This window comes from Sporothrix brasiliensis (genome assembly GCF_000820605.1).
Source record: "Sporothrix brasiliensis 5110 chromosome Unknown Cont20, whole genome shotgun sequence".
NCBI lineage: Eukaryota > Fungi > Ascomycota > Sordariomycetes > Ophiostomatales > Ophiostomataceae > Sporothrix > Sporothrix brasiliensis.
This window is the reverse complement of record NW_024467139.1, coordinates 218982-240842: the sequence shown is the minus strand read 5'-3', so window position 1 is coordinate 240842 and position 21861 is coordinate 218982. Positions and strand designations below refer to the sequence as shown.

The window sequence follows — 21861 nt, the reverse complement described above, 5'->3', positions numbered from 1 at the left end:
GGCAGCGTTTCACCACCTTTTTATAATGATAATGAGACAACGATACATATAATAAGTCAAACAAGTCAAGCTGACTGCCGGTGATGCTTTGCAGGATGGCATACAATGATAGGTGTCATATTGAGCAAGCGGTCAACGGTATGGCGTATGATGCAATGCGATAGTGAGAGAGGTAGCGGACGATAGTGGGCAATTAGGGTGATGGCACCTTGGCGTTAGCGCCAATTGCTGCTGCCTAGCTCAACTCAGGTCGCCCAGCAGCTGTTATCTTTCCAATGCGGCAATTACTATGGCGTACAAATTCATATTTACGGAGTAATTACCTCGTAAAATGATACCGTGCAGACACTGTATTTATTCACTGTGCAGACTGCTCCCCGCAGACCACAGCTCCACCGAGCTGTGGCTCAGGCCCAATCACAAGCCGCAGAAGCTCAACGCCCGCACTGTTCCAAATGCCATCGTCAACTATCCATCCTTCTTTGTTCGGGGAATCTCTCCCACATCAAACATTCCCCTCAACGTCCTACCTCCGTTCCACCCCGTTGCTTCGACCGCACACATTGCTCGATCCGACGGAACACCGCACGCTTTTCTCTTTTTCTTCATTCGTTTCATTTTTTGGGTCGCTGGAGAGATCCGCCGAGTTTCGACGATCCTCGACAGCTCTCCTCTTCCCTTTTTCACGTCCATCGAGCTCTCTACCCCAAGGGCATAGACACACAGCTGCATCTTACACAGCCTACCCACGATGGAACATATAGGCAAGATCTACTCGGTGTCCGGACCCGTCGTGGTCGCCGAGGAGATGGAGGGCGTGGCCATGTACGAGCTTGTCAAGGTCGGCCACGCCAACCTCGTCGGCGAGGTCATCCGCATCAGCGCCGACCGTGCCACCATCCAGGTGTACGAGGAGACGGGTATGTCCTGGTGATGATGTGCTTGTTGTGTCCACTTGAGCTCTTTTCCTTTTCGTCCTTTGGCCACAACGAAATCCCCACTAACAAGACAGCCGGTGTCCAGGTCGGTGATCCGGTGCTGCGGACGGGCAAGCCGCTGTCGGTCGAGCTCGGCCCCGGTCTGCTCAACAACATCTACGACGGCATCCAGCGGCCGCTCGCCGCCATTGCCGACACCTCCAAGAGCATCTACATCCCCCGCGGCATTGCCACCAACGCCCTCGACCGCGAGAAGAAGTGGCAGTTCCGGCCGACGATGAAGGTCGGCGACCACATTGCCGGCGGCGACGTGTGGGGCATTGTGTACGAGAACTCGTTTGTCACGGAGCACAAGATCTTGCTGCCGCCGCGCGCGCGCGGCACCATCAAGCGCATTGTCGAGGCCGGCGACTACACCGTCGACGAGAAGATCCTGGACGTGGAGTTTGACGGCAAGGTCACGGGCTACGGCATGATGCAGACGTGGCCCGTGCGCGCGCCGCGGCCGACAACCGAGAAGAAGTCGGCCGGCCAGCCGTTCCTGGTCGGCCAGCGCGTGCTGGACGCGCTGTTCCCGTCGGTGCAGGGCGGCACCGTGGCCATCCCCGGTGCGTTTGGCTGCGGCAAGACGGTCATTAGCCAGTCCGTGTCCAAGTTCTCCAACAGCGACGTAATTGTGTACGTGGGCTGCTTTGCCGCGGGGACTCCGGTCATGATGTCCAACGGCACCATCCAGCCTGTCGAGACCATCGATCTGGGCGACCACGTCATGGGCAAGGATGGCAAGCCCCGCATGGTGATGGGCCTCCCCCGTGGCACGGAGACCATGTACAAGGTCTCCATGAAGACGCAACACAGCAACGAGAACGCTCGGCTGGCTTCGTTTGTGTGCAACGCTTCCCATTTGCTGGTCGTCGTGACGCCCCAGCATATTCGCAAGACCACGCACGTTCTCCGCGGCAAGAAGATGACTTCGGTGTGCTGGTTCGACTGGGACACCGCCCAAGCCGAGGACGGACGCCCTGTCCGCCTGGTCAAGCTCTTCACCAAGTCCTGGAACCACGACGCCCATGGCGGTGAGGCTGCTGCTGACGCGAAGGCTGCGGCCTTCCGATCGGAACTCCCTGCGGGTGACTTCGAGTGGAGCATCGAGGCCCGCGATGTATCCCTGCTTGGGACTGATGTCCGCAAGGCCACCCAACAGCTGATCAACCCTGTCCTCTTCCAGGCTGGGCATCTGTCCCAGGTCCTCGAGCGCCATGGCTACGAATCGGGCGCGCCGGAGATGGCCTATCTCCTGGGATCCTGGGTTGGCGGTGGGTACGACGACAGGGCCGCCTTTGCTGTGGATGCTCGCGATACGGCCATCAAGGGCCGCATGCAGGAGTACGGCAGCTTGTTCGACCTCACCGTGGACAGCCGCGAGTACAAGAAGGACATGTACTCCAACCAGGCCGATGCCAAGACCAACCCGCCTGACGACTCGCCCGCCAAAAAGGCTCGAAAGATCCTCGGAGATATCCAGGTCAATGCCACTCTCAACCGTGATGAGACCTCCCCGACTGTCAAGAAGGGTTTCACCGGTATTGGGGACGAGACGGTCGTCCTCCGCCCCTCGGGTACCGTTGCTGGGGCTGGGAAGACAAAGCCGCTCAACACGGGCAATGCCTTCTGGGCTGTGGCCAACGCCATGGGCGTCCGCGGCCCGGGTGGACAGCATGCCAAGGTGATCCCTGACGTGCTGATGTGCGAGCCTTTCGAGGTTCGTGAGCAATTCTTGGCCGGCCTCGTCGACTCGGACGGCCACGTCAAGCACAGCCCGCCCAGCGCTACGATCAAGACCATCGACACCGCTATCTGTGAAGGGGTGATCAAGATTGCCCGATCGCTGGGCGTCCGCGTGTCTGTGTCGACCGAGGCCGCGTCTGTGATCCGCGGTGTCTCACACAAGAAAGCCTACGCCGTTTTCCTGAGCGACCCCGAGAACACTGGTGTTTTGGCCTCCATCCTGAGTCGCTGCGCTCTGGAGCGCAAGAAGCTGCCGGCCCCGGCTGCTGTGGACCGCAAGGGCCAGGCCATGTACTTTGACCTCGAGAAGCAGGCGCCCGCCGAGTACTACGGCGTCACCCTGGCCGACAACACCGACCACCAGTTCCTGCTGGGCAACATGACGCTCGTCCACAACTGTGGCGAGCGAGGAAATGAGATGGCCGAGGTGCTCAAGGACTTCCCCGAGCTGTCCATTGAGGTCGACGGCCGCAAGGAGCCCATCATGAAGCGCACCACATTGATTGCCAACACCTCCAACATGCCCGTCGCCGCCCGCGAGGCCTCCATCTACACGGGGATTACCGTGGCGGAGTACTTCCGCGACCAGGGCCTCAACGTCGCCATGATGGCCGACTCGTCGTCGCGGTGGGCCGAGGCCCTGCGTGAGATTTCGGGCCGTCTCGGTGAAATGCCGGCCGACCAAGGCTTCCCCGCGTACCTGGGCGCCAAGCTGGCCAGCTTCTACGAGCGCGCCGGCCGCGTCAGCTCGCTGGGCTCGCCGCCGCGCGAGGGCAGTGTCAGCATTGTCGGTGCGGTCAGCCCGCCCGGTGGTGATTTCTCGGACCCTGTGACGGCATCGACGCTCGGTATTGTGCAGGTCTTCTGGGGTCTCGACAAGAAGCTGGCGCAGCGCAAGCACTTCCCGTCCGTCAACACGTCGCTGTCGTACTCCAAGTACACCAACGTGCTGGACCGGTGGTACGAGAAGGAGTACCCCGACTTCCCGCGCCTGCGCGAGCGCATCCGCCAGCTGCTGTCCGACTCGGAGGAGCTCGACCAGGTGGTGCAGCTGGTCGGCAAGTCGGCGCTGTCGGACCCGGACAAGATCACCCTCGACATGGCGACGCTGATCAAGGAGGACTTTTTGCAGCAGAACGGCTACTCGGACTACGACCAGTTCTGCCCCATCTGGAAGACCGAGTGGATGATGAAGCTCATGGTCGGCTTCCACGACGAGGCCCAAAAGGCCATTGCCCAGGGCCAGTCCTGGGCCAAGGTCCGCGAGGCCACCCAGGAGCTGCAGGGCCAGCTGCGCAGTCTCAAGTTTGAGGTTCCCTCCGACGGCCAGGACGTCATCTCCAAGAAGGTAAGTCTTTGTTGTCGTTCTCGTCCACGTTCCCGTTCCCTTTCGCGCTCCTCTTTTTTTTTTCATGAGTAACTCCTCTTACTGACAAAATCAGTACGAGGCTATCCAGGCGTCCATGCTGGACAAGTTTGCCTCTGTCATTGACGAGTAGAGTGCTTGTTGTCCATTTATAGGGGCATGTACGAGGAGGATACTGGGTTTTCATTAGACAAGGCTCACACGCATACGACTTAGCGGCAGAGCGACTATACAAGAGCCGACCAAAGACTGTTAGGACGGGGGGGAGGATGAGGAGGTACATGTCGCATTTTGTTGCTATTCTATTTTTTTGGCTTGCTTGACTTGACATTGGTCTCTTTCGGTTTTTAATCATACTTTGTTCATTGTTTCTAGTCGAATTTCTACGAAGCTCATCCTACCAGAGTCCCTCTATACCTTTGAAACCAGAGCGCCCTGAATCCGTCGTCGTATTTTGAGTGTACATCACCGTCTCTTAGGGTCAGGCCGTGGATAAACGAATTTACAAAGGACCGGCATTTATACCTGCTATTCAACATCCTCTTCTATATCAAACCAATCTCATGAAAATATCGAAAATAGAACGCTTTTACCTGTGTCTTTTATTTTTATTTATCCTTTTTTTTTAAAAAAAAAAAAGCGAAAATAGCACAACTTTGAGTATGAATTAAGCTGAATAAATGAAAATAAACATGAAAATCCTAAAGTCACGTAAATACAAAAAGAAACAATAAATGGAAAACTATACCTTGACCATACAGACGCTCCTTGTCATAATTTTATTTACACTCACCCGACTCCGATGATGAGCTTTGCATATACGCATTCTACGACCGAGCTGATTGGCTTTCGTGTACAACATGTTTGGCATGATATTGCTTGACCTGACGCCTTTTGTGCTCAACGATAGCTGGCAGATTGTGTGACAGGCCGAGCCGGCGGAATGGACGAAACCACACGAAGAAAACGCTCCCGGGTTTTTTTTTGTGGTGGGGGCCTGGGAGAAAAAGACTTGTCACGTCTTGTTACTAAATTAGAATTTTTTCTTTTGCGGGAAGAAAACCGGCATAAACTGATGGTTTTCTCTACCAGATACGCAGCACTCTTACCTCGCTTTTATTGCCGTTCTGATCTAAAGCCCATTTCATCGAATGTTCACCGTACTTTCAAATGAGTGTTTTAATTTTTGGTTTTCCTAACTTGAACGATGAAGACGCAAGTCAAGAATGTCAGAAACACCCAAAACGGCAGAGGCCCTTTTGTGAGCCCAAACACCCTGTAGCCTTGACCTCTTCCGCTTACATCTCGTCCCGGGTGTGACATAAAACTCTATTAGATACATGATTTCCCTCTCCGAAAATCCCACCAAGGTAGGCATCACAAAAAGGCTGAAAAAAAATAAAAATGAACAAGTTAAAAAGCCGGGTCCGTTTATAAAGGAATGTAGAAGAAGGGTATTAAAACAAAAAACCAATACCAGTCCGAGTTTCCCGATAAGGTGGTAGAAAGGAATGCCGTGCTTGGTAGAGCAACCCGCGAAAAAAATCGGAGAGAGACGGTCAAGAGACAAAGGGAGAGAGATGAACGTCGTCCTCGCCCTCAATCTCATCACCCGAAACGTCATCGCAAAGTCACTATCCCACCACGACGAATATTAAAATAAGGGAAATTTTTGCAGCAGAAAAATTCCAATGCCAAGAGAAAAAAGAGGAAGGAAAACAGGGTTTCGTATTAAAAGGTCTGAATGATAACCGCAAGAATTCAGACACACCGCCCGCACATCATTACAAGAGACGACTTCCAAGAAGGAGACAAGGCTCAAGTAGAGAACGGCTGCCTGGTTGCCTATATTTGGCGATGCTGTTATATTTACAGCACCAGAGCAGCCATACCGACGGCCAGACCGAAGGCAGCGACACCCTCGACCTTGTTGGCACCGGCAGTGACGACGACGGGGGGTCTCGAGGCGGTGGTGGTGGGAACGACAATAGGCGTCGTCGTGGGGTTAAGAACGGTGTTGGTGATCTTCGTGGTGGGAGCAACCTGCGTCTCAGTGGTGGCCTTCGTGGTGGGAACAACCTGCGTCTCAGTGGTGGCCTTCGTGGTGGGGACGACCTCCGTCTCAGTGGCATGCGTGGTAGGGACAACATGTGTCTCGGTGGTGGCCTTCGTGGTGGGGACGACCTCCGTCTCAGTGGCATGTGTGGTGGTAAGAGGAGGGACAACAGTGGTGGTGGGCGGCGGGCCAGGGGTCTTGGTGAAGGAAATGGTCTCGATAGTGGTGGTGCCACTCTTGGTCACCGTCTGGGTGCTGATGGTGGTGCATTCTTGCAGGACCGTCGTGACGGTGGGAGTGACGGTGATGACGACAGGGGGCACTTGGGTGGTCTTGTTCGCGTACGGGACAGTGGCGTGCGAGGTGGTGGTGTAGACCGGGGGAGTATAGCACTCCAGGGTGCAAGGGCAGTCTTCGGTATGTTAGCAGATGTTGTAGGATATTAAAAAAGAAGCAGCAACAATGAACTCACCAGTGATGGTCAGGGTGGTGGCCTCAGTGACGATGATGGTCTTGCTCTTGAAGAGCAGCGTGGTGGGCTGCGGGCAGAACGTGGTGTATTCGGAGACGACAACAGTAGCCGTGGCAGCGGCGTTGGCAGCGGCGTTGGCATTGCCGCCGTTGGCGTTGGCGTTCGCAGAAGCAGCAGCAGCGGCACCCGCCGCGGCACCGGCACCAGCACCGTTGGCGCTGGCAGCAGCGTTGGCACCGGCCTCGGCACCGGCGCCGACAGCGGCAGCAGAGGCGGAGGCGGCAAAGCCGACGAGGGGAGCGACAAACTTGATAACCTGCATTTTGAAATACTAAGGTTGTCTTGTTGTAGTTGGTGTTGGCAACAAAAGCGAGTGTGTGGGTTGGGGGGTGAGCGAGAGTAGTGAAGACAAAAACCTTCGAGAGAGAGGGTGAGGAATAAGAGTTTATATAAAAATATAAAGAAGAGCGAGCGAGGTGTGAGGCAAGCGAAGGACTGAGTTGTAGTCTGAGTTAACGAGAGAACTTGGGAAGAAAAGAAGAGGAAGGAACAAGAAATAAATATGCATCGTGAGGGAGGGGGAAGGCGGCCTTTTATCAAAGAAAGCGGTGCTTATTGAGCCAAGACCGCTCCGCAAGCGGGAAGCAGCAGGCAGGATGGGCCAACCCTATGTTTGGGAAGGATATAGGACGCCAACAAGAAAGAAAGAGCGAAGTGGTCGGGGTGTGGAGGAGGTGTGTGAGTGTGTGTAAGGATGTAAGTGGGACGCATTTTGGCGTACACTAACAAACGAACACTGGGAAGTGGAGAGAAAAAATGAGACCAGCCAAGACACGAAGGCGAGAGGGCGAGAGGGGACGGGGACGTGAAGGACGAGAGAGACAGCTGAGCCGGCCAAGACAAAGTGGACTTGCTGGACTCGCTACATGGACTGGCTATCGGGTGCAGTACCTGGCGGTTCCTCGAGGACTAGGACGCAAGAGTCTACTGCAGGCCGCCTGTTGATCGAGTATGTTATCATGGTTGCATTGTCGTCATGTCTGCCCACTCACACTTGCATGTGCTGTGGTGCGTGGGTGGATGTGCACAAGCGGCGAAAAGAATAAAACAGACCGCTGGAGGTAACAGTCGAAGACAGAAAGGCCTGGCCCGGAACAGGATGCGGACGAGCGAGCGCCAACCACAGACCAACTAAGGATCTCGTATATTGGATTTGTAGGCTGTCTCGTCATCATAACCAGACGGTCACGGTATTCTTTTGATGGGGCTCGAGCTGAACTTGACGAGCAAGACTGCGGCCGTGTAAGAACCCAAAGGTAGAGTCTGGCCACAGTACTTTGTATTATGTCATAAAAAAAGGAAAGGTTCTTTCTGGCGTGGTTGTGGTGAGTGGGATCAGTTTTCATTCTATTCTTTCTTCTTACTATTTTTGGAGGGTCACCGGCAGGTAGACGCTGTTCTCGTCCTTTCGGGCAGAGTGTGGTCTCAGCTTCGTGTATACCGAAGTTCAGAAATTTTGAGCCAACGGCCCGGCAGGTCGTGGATGTGAGACTCGGTGTGGAGACGTCATGACTGCACTTTGTAAGAGCAAGAGCCACGCAGGAAACGCCTTGTCAGCCTCTATCTCGGAACGGATTACAGCAGTTGCTTTCGTACCACAGTTGTTGGCAGAGACTGGGAGTCACTGGCAGCCCACGTTTGTGAAAGGATGGGCAGATTTTGTTCCCTCTTCATTATCGGGGAGGGTGGTCCTTTGTCAGTAGCAGACAGGTCTGTTGCGCCTCTCTTTGCTTGTATGCAGGAGCACACAAGGATCGGCCAGCCTTACATGCGCTGGGGCTGCGGTATTTTGTCGCCTCGAATGTGCACTTTCTGGAAAAGCATAATGAGACACTAGTAGTCTTTGGTTCGTCCACTGCTGATCCCGCTCCTGCTCCCAAACCATGACGGGTGGTGTGGACATGTCTGCGCAGTGTCTCCCAGCACGCTGGATGACAGTACTTCTGATCGTGTTGACAACTTGGCAGTGCATGAGTGAGGCGCTATGGGTCGTATTACGTTGCCGCAGCACTCGCTGTAGAAAGCGACTTGTCGTTTGCGGAACCACATAGGGCTGAAGTAAGTATCATTCCCATTTCGGGACTAGCATGTCTCTCAGGTTGTGATTGTCTCCAATTCCATGTTAGCGAAGTGGAAACACATTAAAGTCGAGTGGGCAACAGGGCATCAAGGGCGGCAGAGACATAGTGGCCTAGAAGCACGTTGTAGCCAAGATTCGAGAAATGTTGTGCATAACAACAAACCAAAAACCCGCAAAACAGAACGTAGGCCAATGTATGACGGAGTAGAAAAAAACAAAATACGAGGTTCTCCTGACCAACGAGAAGCCTCCAAGAAACGTACCTCAATACTCCAACGACGACCTAGGTTTGGAGAGGAAAAGAAAGGAAATTTGGAGACAATGGCGCCGACGTGTCAACGTAACGTGGTTGTCGGAGGACAAAGAAACGGAAACCAATAATGGTTGAACTCGGCCAGACATCAGACCGCCGAAAGATGCGGTGGCTGCTCAACAGCCACATTGTCAAGGAGCTGTTTGGTGAGCTATTGCTGCTACCATCTGAGCTCCGGCGTGGATTGTAGCCTCTGGATGCCGCTGCTTGTGAGAAGCAGAGGAAAGCGGCCACATCAATTCAACCCAATCAAGCATCAACTATCGTCCCACAACCGAACGTACCGCCAATGGCCACCGTCTGTCGACGTACGAGCCCTCTTCCGGCTGGCAGTTTTTCTTCTCTGAAAACCACAGACGAGTCCAAGCAAGATTGTTTCGGGCGGGTGGCAGGACCATACGTGGGACCCAATTGGCTGTGCGATCTCTTCACAAAGAAGAGCAGGATGAGCTTTCACTCAACAGTCTCCATGGCGCCACCTTTCCCTCTCTCGGTGTTGTTCTCCGCTCGTTAGTTTCCCATGTGGTGTGTTATAGCAAGGATCTAGAGCCAATACGTTCTGCCTATAGCCTGAGGATGGCCCTGTATTCTGTGTATTTCTGCTTTATCGCTCGCCTTCTGTTGGCCCGGACCTCGTGTTCACGGGCGCCATAAGCTCTTCTGGCGGCATCGCCGGGGGGTGGTTATTTTGCGCGGAGGAGTGGAGGAAAATGTGGGTAGGAGTGGGACGGCATGGGGGTGCAGTTGAGCTACCGTCGATCTCGATTGTTGTCTTGCTGTCAGAGCCGAATGACAATTGAAGGGAAAAAGGTAGAGGCGAAAAGTACAGCAACTTCTGGCTTCTCCAAACTCTCAACATTTCCTTGGTCGTGCCAAGCCATTCTGGATCCGGAAAGAGAGAGCGTAGTGTGTTGTGATCGTTCTTTCCCTCCGTTGCGCCTCTCAGTATTCTACCCCAAAACAGTCTGTTCACGGAAAGTGCGAGTGAGCAGACTGCTAGGCGACCACGGGCACTCAGAGGTACATGAGAGGCAGGCGCACGTCACGCGAAGGGAAAGAAATATCCTGTTGAATCGCATTGCACAACTCCACCTTCTGCTTTTGACCGGTCACACACGATTCGATGTGGGTGGTCGCAGTTGCCTATGTTACTCAGCGGCCTCTTTCACAAAAGGGGAACCTTGCAGCCAATTGTTCCCATTTTGCCATTTTGCCATTCGTTCTCTGTTGTTCTTTGTTCTTTTGAGCATTACCCACAACACCGAACTATGGCATCTTATGCGTCAATTTCGTTTCAATTGAAGTTCTCTTCGTTTCGTTTCTCCGAATGCCCGCTACACACTGCGGCGACTTCGTGGGCCACAAAACCCGAAAAATACTCCGCCAATGTGCAATAGCCAAAAAAGGAAAGAGGGACCACGATTCAACCATACACCAACACACCAACACACGCAGCAAAGTCTAAAAATAACACGCTCAACGATATGCTGTAAGTTTGGATTAAGGGATGATGAGAACGAAAAAGACTGCTGGAAATCGAGAAAATACAGTGGCAAAAAGGCAGTCATTACGAACGGTAGCTGTTGTATAGGAACAACAAGCACTGGAAGGCAAATTATGTGTGCGCCCGCACCTTCCGTAACTGCAGTTCGTTACAAAGGGCTATCGCCCTGACTAGAATAAGCAAGAGCGGTTGTCGACCGCTGAATTCGCAGGACAGAAAGAGGAACACCCGTTTACAGGGGCCCTGCGGCCCTTTGTTGCTAATGCACCATCAGTTCCTCCCCTTGATGTGCCTGGCTTGTTATCCTGGCGGCCGCAGAACATGAACGGTCGCTACGAAATAGAAATTCTGGCTGTTATCGACCTGATATTCAGTCTAACCTACTAGTGTACGCAAGGGAGAGCCTGACACGAAAGAAGGCAGACAAGTCTTCATGTGCCACTACTGCCACTACTCGGTACTTTTGTATCGCCCCTGCCCGGTTTTGCATTTTGTGTGTCCTCCCTCTCGCCAGTTTCCTCTTTACAAAGCAGGTGCGACTGACTCTCTGTCCGCTGGAACAGGTCTTCATCCCGCATATTTGATCAGTAATTATGCCTGTACTCGGCTGTGTCAGTGTAGGCCGTAGAGTGGCGACGAGGATTTGTCTGTCAGCTTCTCGCAGATTGCCGTACAATGAATGGGCTGGCGTCCTTTCCTTCGTACGCACCCTCTTAGTTTGCAGTCTCCATGTCCTGCAGTTTTGCTTTCAGGAGGTGATTGCCAGTGTCTGTCTCTTTCCCGATTCGACCGGAGATGCACAAGGTGAGTTTCGTGGTGAGGCAGGAACGAACTGACATAGTAATGTGTAAGCTAGGCCTGGCCCCGCTCTATGTTTTGTGGATACGGGAGCTGTTTGCAAAGAAGTCAAAGGCAGCAAAACAAAAAAAGCTATCCTATTCCAGTGCTGGTTCGCGGAACAAAGAACAAGAGCTCCGATGAGACCAATCGCTGAAAACATGCAAGACAATGGATCCATAGTACCCACTTTTTCAAATTTGGTGTGATATGATTCGCTCGCGACTCCATCTCTTGGCTTACGACGTCTTTTGTCTCCAGTTGTCTCACTGTTGTTTTTGTCTCGCTATTGTTGAATTCGGAACGCGTTGGAGCTGCAGGAACATGGCTCACATGTACCTCTCGTCCAGCGACTGAGCTGACCAAGACCAGCCAAGAATCTACCCCCACTCGTTTCCCGCTTGGGACGGCCGGGCGGCCGTTCTGATCATGAAAGCGAAACGGAACAAGGAAAAGAAAAGAGGGAAAGAATACGGCTCGTTCGGTTCTTGTTGGGTACTCCCACAGAGTAGTAGGCATCTTACCAATGCCTAGGCCCTGTGAATCGTCTCGACCAGGTTGCCTAACTGGGGACGACCACGAAAAATTGAAGGCTATGGGCGCCATCACGACGTTTCCCACAACGTCGTTCGCCGTGTTTCTCTTCTTTTCCGCCGCTGAAAATCCTCCGGCCGAACCGCCCGGCCCAGACGATAGCATCCTCTGCGCCCTTCTTTACCCTTGTTTTATGATGGTCCCTTCATGGCCAGTCCGCTTCGCAGCTCCGCAGCCCGTTGTAACATTGTCAAGCCACCGCCGGTGCACCATTGCTACATCGTGTCTCGTTCTACGGTACCCTGTGTTTCCGTCAATTGCGGGGCCGCAACCTGCCATCTCAATGTCGAACTGCTTGTCGAGAAGGGTCATAGATCCGGGGTTTGTTCGCTGTGTGACAGAGATTCTTGGGAGGAGAGTTGGTGAGCTTCTTTCATGATAATGAGAATGCGTAATCCATCCCATTTTGTTTTCATGTCCTCGACCTCCCAAAACGCCAATCGTGCTGGGGTTAATAAACGCCCGTGCGCTGCATGACTTCCTCTCAGCAGTCCTCACATGGATCTTCAACGTGTACCGAAGCCATTGGTAAGATGCTGATGAGAACCCAGACTCAAAACGCTTCTGCGGCCTGAGAGGCCGCCGGATGTGGACTAGCCGAGTACCCTTTCAACAATTTGTCTCTTTATTCGCCTCGGAAATTGACTTGCGCCCGGAGCCACATCCCGCTCTGGAGAGACGAAGAGAGAGTTTTGTGTCTCAAAGATACGAGCCATAGTCTGATCCGTTCCTCCACTGCTAGACTGCTTGGCATCGCCTATGACTAACAGCATCTGGAGAGGAAAAGGGCCGTGATTCAGTGGAGCTTCCAAACAAAGGCCGTACCTGACAACAGACACCAAATGAAAGACGGAAGAGCGGAAAAAGGAAGCCAAACGAGTCAGAAGAAGAAATTTTTTGCAGTGGAGCGACGAATCTCAACGAAACAAAGCCGCCGTGTCTTGCTGCCGCAGAAGCTAACCACCGTTGACCGTAAACAATGGACACGCACACAACAAGGCTCGGTTTGTTCCTTTGTTCTGATTTGAAGAGCACTGGCCATTGACCTTGGCTCCTTTTGTGACTGACGATCACCAGTGATTGACTTACCATCCCGCGTAAGACGTGACTGGGTGCCGAGAGAATATTACGGGTGATACTCCGGTCGCTTATGTGCCGTGGAGCTTTTGTCTCGCTTCTTTTGATCTGCAGATCTGCCCCAGGATTTGTCTATCAACAAAGAGGTGCAAAGTCACGTGATTATTATTTCCGAGGAGCCAGCTTGAACGACGACTGCTCCCAGATTGCAAAAAGAATAGGGGTGACTGGATAATTACGCGTCGCGTTCAAGTGAACTCTAAGAAGCTTGGAAACAATGCAAAGCTCGCAAGTACCTGCATAAAGTGGTGCGAGGAAGATTGTTGGATCGACACCGGTGGCATCAACACGACATGACGAGGAAGGGTGGCGGCGAGGATGAACTTGAAAAAATGCAACATACTTCTGATGGAGAAGGGAAAACGAGCTGCAATATTGACATACATCTGGATCTAGAGCCTTCCGTTTTTGAGGATCCTCTTGACTATTTCAACGACACGAAGGAGAATAGGACACTGATGAGCAGGTCAGCTGGCATCGCGGATACTAGACGCTCATTTGACTGTAGGGCGTTTATCGAAGATTGAAGATGCCGGGAACGACAGCAGGAGCAGTCTGTCCAATTGACGCGATTGTCTTTCATCGACGCTGCCGCTTCAAGTATTCTATCCGAGTAGACGATCTAGATGGCCCATGATATGCCGTGTGCGAGGGCTAATATAGCATCATTTGCGGACTTGTTGACTTTGACTGCGATACGGCAGGTCGATGTGCATCTTTTCCATTGGTCATGAGCAGGAAAATGACAAAAGGATCCAAAGCGTCCTGAATCGCCGAAGGAGAGTCGCCGGAGGCATGATAATATGGCCAAGGTGAGCAGAGAACGGTGTTCGGTGAAGCAATATATCAATTGCTTGGACTCTCAGGATTCCAGGATCGAGGGTATTGTGTATGTTGCTGAACCATGGGCATTGGCGGGAAAACACTCGTGAACAAGCCGCAGCGGCCCTTGGACGTGATTAGTGTTGGGCTGGAAGACGCACCGGAGATCTTGACGACCATTAATATGCCACCTGACCTGATAACGGGGGCGATGACCTTGACTGGACACTTTCACACATGGGATGGCGAACACTGCTCATCTCAGACTGACTGTCGTGACTCCTGGCTTGCCAGTGCAACGACTACTGGCTCTTATAGAAACGAATCGAGACAGGCTGCGTATTTGTCGAATGCCACTGGGCAGTTTGAGGCCTTGATGGTTTGTATGTAATGCTACTAGGTTTACTCGTCATGAAGTTGCACTTACCAGAAGGGACGGTGAGTTGTGCTGCGGTATCAGTTGCTCGAATACTGAGTGGACTGGAGCGGCAGTTTCATTGATTTGCTTTATTTCCAGGTCAGCGGCATCACAGAGTATCGACCCGGGACTGTGATGTACATACTGAAACCAGGAAAGATGACGAGTTGAAGTTGACGTTTGTTTGATCACAGAGAGTGACGTCCACTATCAATGTGCATCTTCCAGATCAGTTGGCCGAGCCTTGCTCCTTCCACACTAACAATGGAAGCGGCGACTTCGTGTCGCGACTTCCTCACGATCCCCCTTTACAAGGAAAGGCCGCCTTTGCTGCTCTTTCCTCGTAGGAGGACAGAACAGATCGTGGCATGACGAGGGACGACTTTCCTAACGAATACCAGTTTCATATCTTACCTTGAAAGGTAGCCATGTCTTCGCGTGGATAGGCCTCTCAAACTGACCGATCGCAGCACTGTGTTGACGGCGTCGGTACTCCGCACCGACAAATGCCACCAGACGCCCTCTCATCGGCGCGTCGCCGGGCCATGCATACCACGCGCAAGCCATGGCCTCTATTTACGATCCCATGGCCGACGAATTTTAATATTGTCAAGGGTATTGTCAAGGACATTAGGTTCGTGGTCGCCCTATCATACGGGCTCTACCTCGCCAATGGCAGGCTCGCATACAGTCCCTCCTGTGTTCACGATCCGCCGTCGTACAGCACAGCGTACTCAATATGAAACTGATGAGGTCTCTGCCCGGGACGTTTATCTACTGGACATGCTATCTTTTGGGCAGTTACACAGGGTCGGAGGGTTCCTCTTGGCTTCGGCTGGCTGCAAGGCAGCCGATGTACGGCATACAATATGGACAACACACGTGAAGTGCTGTCGTGGCGCCAGCGTCCAGTTTCACGACAATCTAGCTTCCCGCTCCGCATCAATTGTCCGTCTGTCGTGTTGTGTCGGACGATGTGCCTGCTCTACGGGAATGCAGTGTATATCGGCGTTCCAGGCCTGTCCGGAGGACTCCGCTTGATTGATGCTTCTGCCCTGTGAGGCAGCAGCACTAGATCAAATACGACGAATTGCGTCGTACATACTGTCAGGAATTGACAGCAGAGTCACACAATGGGGTCGGGGAGTATCACGGTGGGGGAGGGGACAAACAAATCCAAGGGACACAAGGGTCACAAGTGGAAGAGAGGGCAGACTGCCATTCGTGGCCACCAATAGAATCGACGACGGTGCCCCGAAAACCTGCATTTGCTTCGATGCATCCTGCAGGTCCACGACAATATTACCGTACAGCACACGCATGCAGGAACAGCTCACCTCCCGTCATGTCACGGCAAATTTTCGTGTCTGAAAACACCACACCATAAAGGAGACCCGGAAACATTTGTCGCTTTGGCTCATAATGCACGATAAAACTCGCAATCATTGGAGCATGCCAACGACTCTTTCGTTTTCGGGTGCATCGGTCATCCTCTCCCCCTTCCCTGCACCATTTACTGGTTTCATCTTTGGTCTGATCTAGACGGACGTCAAGCGTTAGGCAGCAGACTTGTCGGGCAACTCGTAAGCAAACTGCAAGATATTGATGGTGCCGAGGCCAGACTACATATGACCGACAGGGGGTCGTGGGAACTGGCTGCGTCTTGTCGACTAACACGGCGCCTGTACGTGCAGGTTGTCTTCTGCAAAAAAAAAAAAAAAAAAAACAAGGTGTCAGCACCACGTCCTGGCGGCTTGGTGTTATACAAAGAGACATCCAATAGAGAGACAAGTCTATTGCCAGCGACGACTGTTCATACCAGCTGATGCACGATGCGTCTCGCACAATTCACCGGCCGTTGCTCGGAAGACAAGGACGATATCATCATCCTGTCTTACCCATAATGGTAATTTCGATTTCCAACAGCTCAAGAGTTGGTCCTGGGGCACCTCCACACCACCTTCGGGGAAGAAGACGACGAAAACTCTGAAGGTGGGTGCATCCTACGTCGTGGCAAGGCGGGAGAAGAGGTAAGAGAAGGAGCCAGTCAACACAACTAGACGTGACGGACAGCTACACTCAGATTGCAGATATTTTCTGTTTGCCCTCGCACGCAAGTGTATTGTCATTTGTCATTCCGAATATTTCCACGTCTCATCAGCCATCAGTCATCAGTGAGGACGGGTATGCCCTGTCCACGTATTCTGCCCGAAAGCCGCACGAAAAGCCTTCCAATACAGTCACCCAACAGAACGGTGTGTTGCTGCGGTTGGTAGTGCCATCACATGGCCGTTTGACGGCGAAAGGCAAGAAAACGTGTACCCTAGCGTTTCGGAGGCATCGCCCTCGTCTCCCCGTGAGTGCCGGGAGACCCAAGAGGCCCGGCCAGCGGGCAGGCAAAAAGGCGTCCTCGTGGAGGCAAGAGACGAAGTTGGGCCGGCGTCAGGAACATACAACGCTTTTGGGACAATGTCCGCGTGTAGCTTTGGGCCTCCGACTCCGACCGCACCAATTTCTATAGCGTAAAAGAGGTTGCCGGGAAGCCGGGCTCTAGAAGAACTAGACAGAGCACCTAGAAGCCGAAAGGAGGCAAAGAGAAGGAGAACGATGGTGAGCACGAAAAAAACTAGAAAAGCGCAGAGGATAGACGAAGCTTACACTGTGCAGTGCAATTTATTTAGTAGTGGATGAAAGTCGCGCAATAGTGGCTCCAATTTTGCTGAATTAGCGAAGCTTGGTGCCTACAAGTGCCTTCACTAGCTTAAAATACAGTGCGCAATACAGTTTCGGAGCCCAAAAACTGAAGCAATGCCCATTTGGGACTAGCGCGTTCTATTGTCCCGGCTGGCAGCATGTAAGAGCAACACAGAGAAGACACAAAGAGCGCCACGTTTCTACACGCACAAACGTGGCTTTGCCTCCCTCCATGCCGCGTGAAGCGGGAGCTGGCTCGTCGACGGTATTGCGGGATGCTGTCATGGGGCGCTTTCTTTGGGATTGCAAACAAAGGAGTGCCAAACGGCTTCTTGTGACAGAGTGTGGAATACGTGTATCTTCTTTGGGTAGAGGTATAAGTGGAATTTCACGCAGTTTCTTCGGCGAGAGTCTCGCAATGGGGGAAAGACTTGTGCCACACAACCATTAAGAACTCAGTGTGAGATACTCCACCATGTAGCTTGCCAGCACAACATATGACAACGAGTCGTGGCAAGCTTCTGAGCGTCAAGTGACGAGGGGGTAATGAGGGGATAAAAAGAAAAGAAAATAGAAAAGACAACGAAAAAATAGCCGAAGCTCGTGGACAAATCGGACGCGCAGACTCCATTGAGTCACATTGCCAGCCGTGAGAATTGGCTTGACTTGGTTCAAACTTGGTCCATTTCTGCCAATATCTGCGGAGGAAGCAAGAAGTCAAGCTACAAGCTGTAATTACGTTGTACATTATTGTCTACTACATCTGAGACTTTCGTGCGGGAGCGCGGAACGCCTGCCCGAACTCGCCCTGCTATTTTCTCCGTTTTTTCTCTTCTTTTCTATTCTTGCATCTGGTACTCGTCGACACTCGGTTTGCCGAGATGCCTAGTTGCCTTCCCTAACGGATGGAAGAACGACTGGAAAAGGATGCCCGATATGTTCCATACTGGGCAAGCTTCTTGCACTGTCCACCTTTGGAGCCTAGAGAACTAGTTGCTGTCATCTCGGTTTAGCGGGCGGTAGCCACCCGGTCGCCTAGAAGGTAATGGAACAGTGACAACCAATAGCGGTTCCGGACACTGCAAAAATTTCTGCCTTGCATATACAGCGCCGAGGACACTGGACAAAGGACCTAGGAGACGCTAACTTCTCAGAGACTGCGCTGTTTTCCCCTCCAAAGCCAAAGATAGAGGCTAAAGAGGTGTTTTTTCCACACAAATTCGTGCACCGACGTGCTGTTTAGTTGCTGTGTAATGTTCAGAGCGTATTATAGCGTATTATAGCGTATGGAAGACGAGTGGCTGTCGTTCACTGACGCTTGCTGGAAGCGTGCAGCCGTAGTGTCCTTTTAGTGGAGTCCGGATGGAGTATTTAGTGATCTTGCCGGCCATTCTGGCTCGCTGGTTCGTTTGCATTCAGTGGATTGAATAGAAAAAGATTTTTTTACAGTGGCTACTTTTTAGTGGACTTTTGCGGTCTAGAAGCCTACAACCAAGCATCCAAGACAGTCAATCGGTGCCTGTTTTGGACGTTTCAGCGAGCGATTTCCTCTCACTGAATTATGGAGAACGTTTTGTACCCACTTTCGGTTTTCTTGTTACTCTATTGGTTGACTATCAAGTTGGTGTGGGACTTTCTGTCGCCTCGATGCAATGTTTACGAAGAAAATTAAAAAGACATCGCAGAGTTCAGTTGTATCAGTGTAAGATAACCAAAAAAAAAAAAAAAAAAAAAAAAAAACTACTCATGGCACCATGCACGATTTCAGTGGAAAATTGAATGGTGTCCAGTGGTAGCTTTTCTCGGAAAGGTGTACTACCAAACGCTTACAGGTTGCGGGATTTGAGCACAGAAAGAAAAAAGTTGGAAACGCCATGCCAGGTACCAGGCACAAGCAACCACTAGTTGCAGACGACGAACGGGATGCAGGGAGGGCAGTAAACAGGGCGACAGGAGCGGCACAAGATGTGTGATTTTTCAGGATTCAGTGCCAACAAACAAGCACGGGACCAGGGATGCGATCCGTGCCAACCTGTCCACCTGCCACGGAGGCTTCAGCTCGCAGGGATTCAGTTCCTGCAACATAACTGGGAGACTGAAACAGGTGGCTGGAAACAAACGTATGCCTCGGTCAGACGCAAGGCAAACATGTTGGACAAGTTGGGAGAGGGACAGTTCAGAGAAAGAAACCAGACCGATGCATGGCACGGATCAATACGACGACAACGAGAGCTGGCAGCCTAAGAGCAAAAAACCCTCACTGGGATGGCTCCATCTTCCTGCATACGCAGGTCCCAGAGCAGAGAGCGGAACGGAAGCAAAGCGGGCGTTATGGTTTATTGGTCCCACTCGACATGCAACACAGGCAGCCAATGAGAGGCGTCATGTGCGTTGGCGCTGGACAAATGGAAACAAGCCACATCGAGGATGCATCAGGGATGTCAGGTACCGGACCCCAAAAAAAAATCCCCAAAAAATCCAGAGAACGAAGCTCGACAAGGTGAATGGTTTGGAAGGGAAGAAAAAGGACCCAGAAAAAGACAAAATCAAAACGGTGATCCAATGGTCTGGACCTTTTGCTGAACGTCGACGACTCTTGCTGCTTCTCTTCAAAATACAATGTCCGTTTTCCACCCCGCTCGATCCGATCTTGCTTGACAGAAAAAAGTGGTTCTCCTGAACGGCGCCGCTTTGCAGAAATGGTGCATTCACATGTTGGCACAGATTGAGATTTTGGACGTATTGGTCTTTTTCTTTACTCTCTTTAGTTTTAAGATAGTATGCTGTAGAACACATCGTACGATTCCAGTCTCGTAGCCGTTTCGTACCCGTCCACAAGGGTCATGAAATCGTACGAAAACGTAAATTCTAAACATCATTAGACTGCCACGTTCTGTTTAGTTCCATATCCGTTTCTTCCTATGTCGGTTGAAAACCTCCGCACGAATCACGTTTGTGCAACTAAACAGTCATCAAGGCCTCTTGTAACTAAATAAGTAGACAGAGCGGTGCATTATTACTTAATCATGCACAAAACCAAATCGACGGTCTAGAGTTTAGACTGAAAAATATTCACATGAAAACGGGCCCCAGTGACTAAACGTCGCTAAACATATGTTGGACCGACGGTGTCTCGTCACCCAGTGCTACTTAATCGGTTAAACGCCTAAACAGCTCAGACTATCGGATACGTACCTAACACCACTACCTCGCTATTCGATATTTCTCGCCTTTTCTAGGGCGCACCGTAACTACACCGCGGCCGGAGCTCTGTTTCTGTTTGCGGAACAGTCCTCTTTTAGCGGCCTGAGACCAACAGATGAACTCGCCCCTGCACTGAATTGACACTGATGGTTTTGTATCTTGTATCTTGTATTTTGTATTTTGAGTTTTTGGGTTTTGAGTTTTTGTACTTTGCTTCTACGCAGTTCTCTTGTCGCTTCACTGCTTCGGAATTTTCGATCCGAATTACATAGTACCAACAAAGGGAAGAGGTAACAGCAAGGGAAAGACCTTTTTTAGAACGGTGCGATGGAAGTACATACTGTTTTGGCCGTCTTTTGCCCCTTTTCACGGCTTGGGTTATTTCCCCAGAAACGGTAAACTTCTTCCATTTTCTAGAAAGAGACGATGAAAACCTTTTCATTTAGGTTCAGCAGAAGTACTCCGTAAACTCGTTCTGCGTGTGGTGACTGGATGAATTCACAAGCAGCGACGGCATCTTCCAGGCGCTCGCTCCGTGTTTGCAAATACCACGATTCTGTAGGCCAGCGACTATGATGATTGCCAACACTCTGTGGCCCACAACGTCGCAGGCGCCACGTTCGCACTCCTTCCCTCCCAATTATGGCGCAGGTAATATGACACTGTGGCGGCCTGGCGTACTTGCCCAATGCCACAACCGCTCTGGTCACTCCTGCCGCCAACGATGCTTCCTGATCCGTCTGTTCGCTCTGTACACAGTGTTTTCTCGTCTTTCGTTTTTGCGTCTTTTCTTGTGTGCACCTCGAGAGGATCGTCTCTTCCATTCTCGTCGTTTCCTTCCCGTCCTTTATTCACTGCCTTTGTGTCTTTTGTCCCTCTTTCGTTTCATCGCTTTCTTTTTATTTTTGTTTCTCACTCTCTTTATGCTCTTCGCCCTTTCTCGTTTCGAAACATGAAACAAACAAAAGGCAGGTAAAGGGGTTTGGGGGCTGGAGCTGAATGCGCCCTGGCCCTGGGTGGACGGTACCTGCACCCCCACCTTCCCGTATTCCCACCTTGCGCGTGCGTGGAAGAGCTGTCAGACAAGCGCCTGCCTCTCCGGGTACCTGGACTTTGAGGCCTGGACCTGCTCCACCAGCTCAACAGTCCCCACCTACCCCTCGTACCCCTGTTTTCAGCCTGCCCCTCACAGTGCAGAGTGCGTCTTTTGGCGTCCAGTTGTCGCGCAATGAACAAGCGACAGAAAGTGCGCGAGAGTTTTCGTACTGTACGGAGCTTTTTGAGCGGAACGCACTAAGGCCCAGCGTTTGCCTTTCGGCCCCACTTGAAAATGGCCCGCGCTACGATTTAGTGCCTGCGTGTGCAGTGGCAAGCCGGCGTGAAGTCTGAGAGGCAGGTGAAGCCGGTGGAAAAAGAAAGAAAAAAAAAAAAAAAAAAAAAATACCCACTGCTGCAAACACTGCGAGCGCGAAAAAAAAAAAAAGACTTTTCGTTCGGGAGCCGTAGCCGCGAACGGCTTAGTGCAAGGGGCAACACACCCTCCCTCTTTTAGGACCCAGGTACCTGCGTCGACCGCAT

General features: G+C 52.0%; 2 protein-coding genes across 2 annotated transcripts; one reads left to right on the top strand and one right to left on the bottom strand.

Annotated features, from left to right (window-relative positions):
- Positions 1 to 751: 751 nt before the first annotated feature.
- Positions 752 to 4225, top strand: SPBR_06462 (V-type H+-transporting ATPase subunit A; the record flags this gene model as incomplete). Its single annotated transcript, XM_040764718.1, has 3 exons — positions 752 to 920; positions 1013 to 4074; positions 4169 to 4225. The coding sequence occupies 3 exons, from the start codon at positions 752 to 754 to the stop codon at positions 4223 to 4225; spliced, it is 3288 nt and encodes a 1095-aa protein (XP_040616051.1).
- A 1736-nt stretch (positions 4226 to 5961) lies between these two features.
- Positions 5962 to 6942, bottom strand: SPBR_07606 (uncharacterized protein; the record flags this gene model as incomplete). Its single annotated transcript, XM_040765860.1, has 2 exons — positions 5962 to 6560; positions 6621 to 6942. The coding sequence occupies 2 exons, from the start codon at positions 6940 to 6942 to the stop codon at positions 5962 to 5964; spliced, it is 921 nt and encodes a 306-aa protein (XP_040616050.1).
- Positions 6943 to 21861: the final 14919 nt, after the last annotated feature.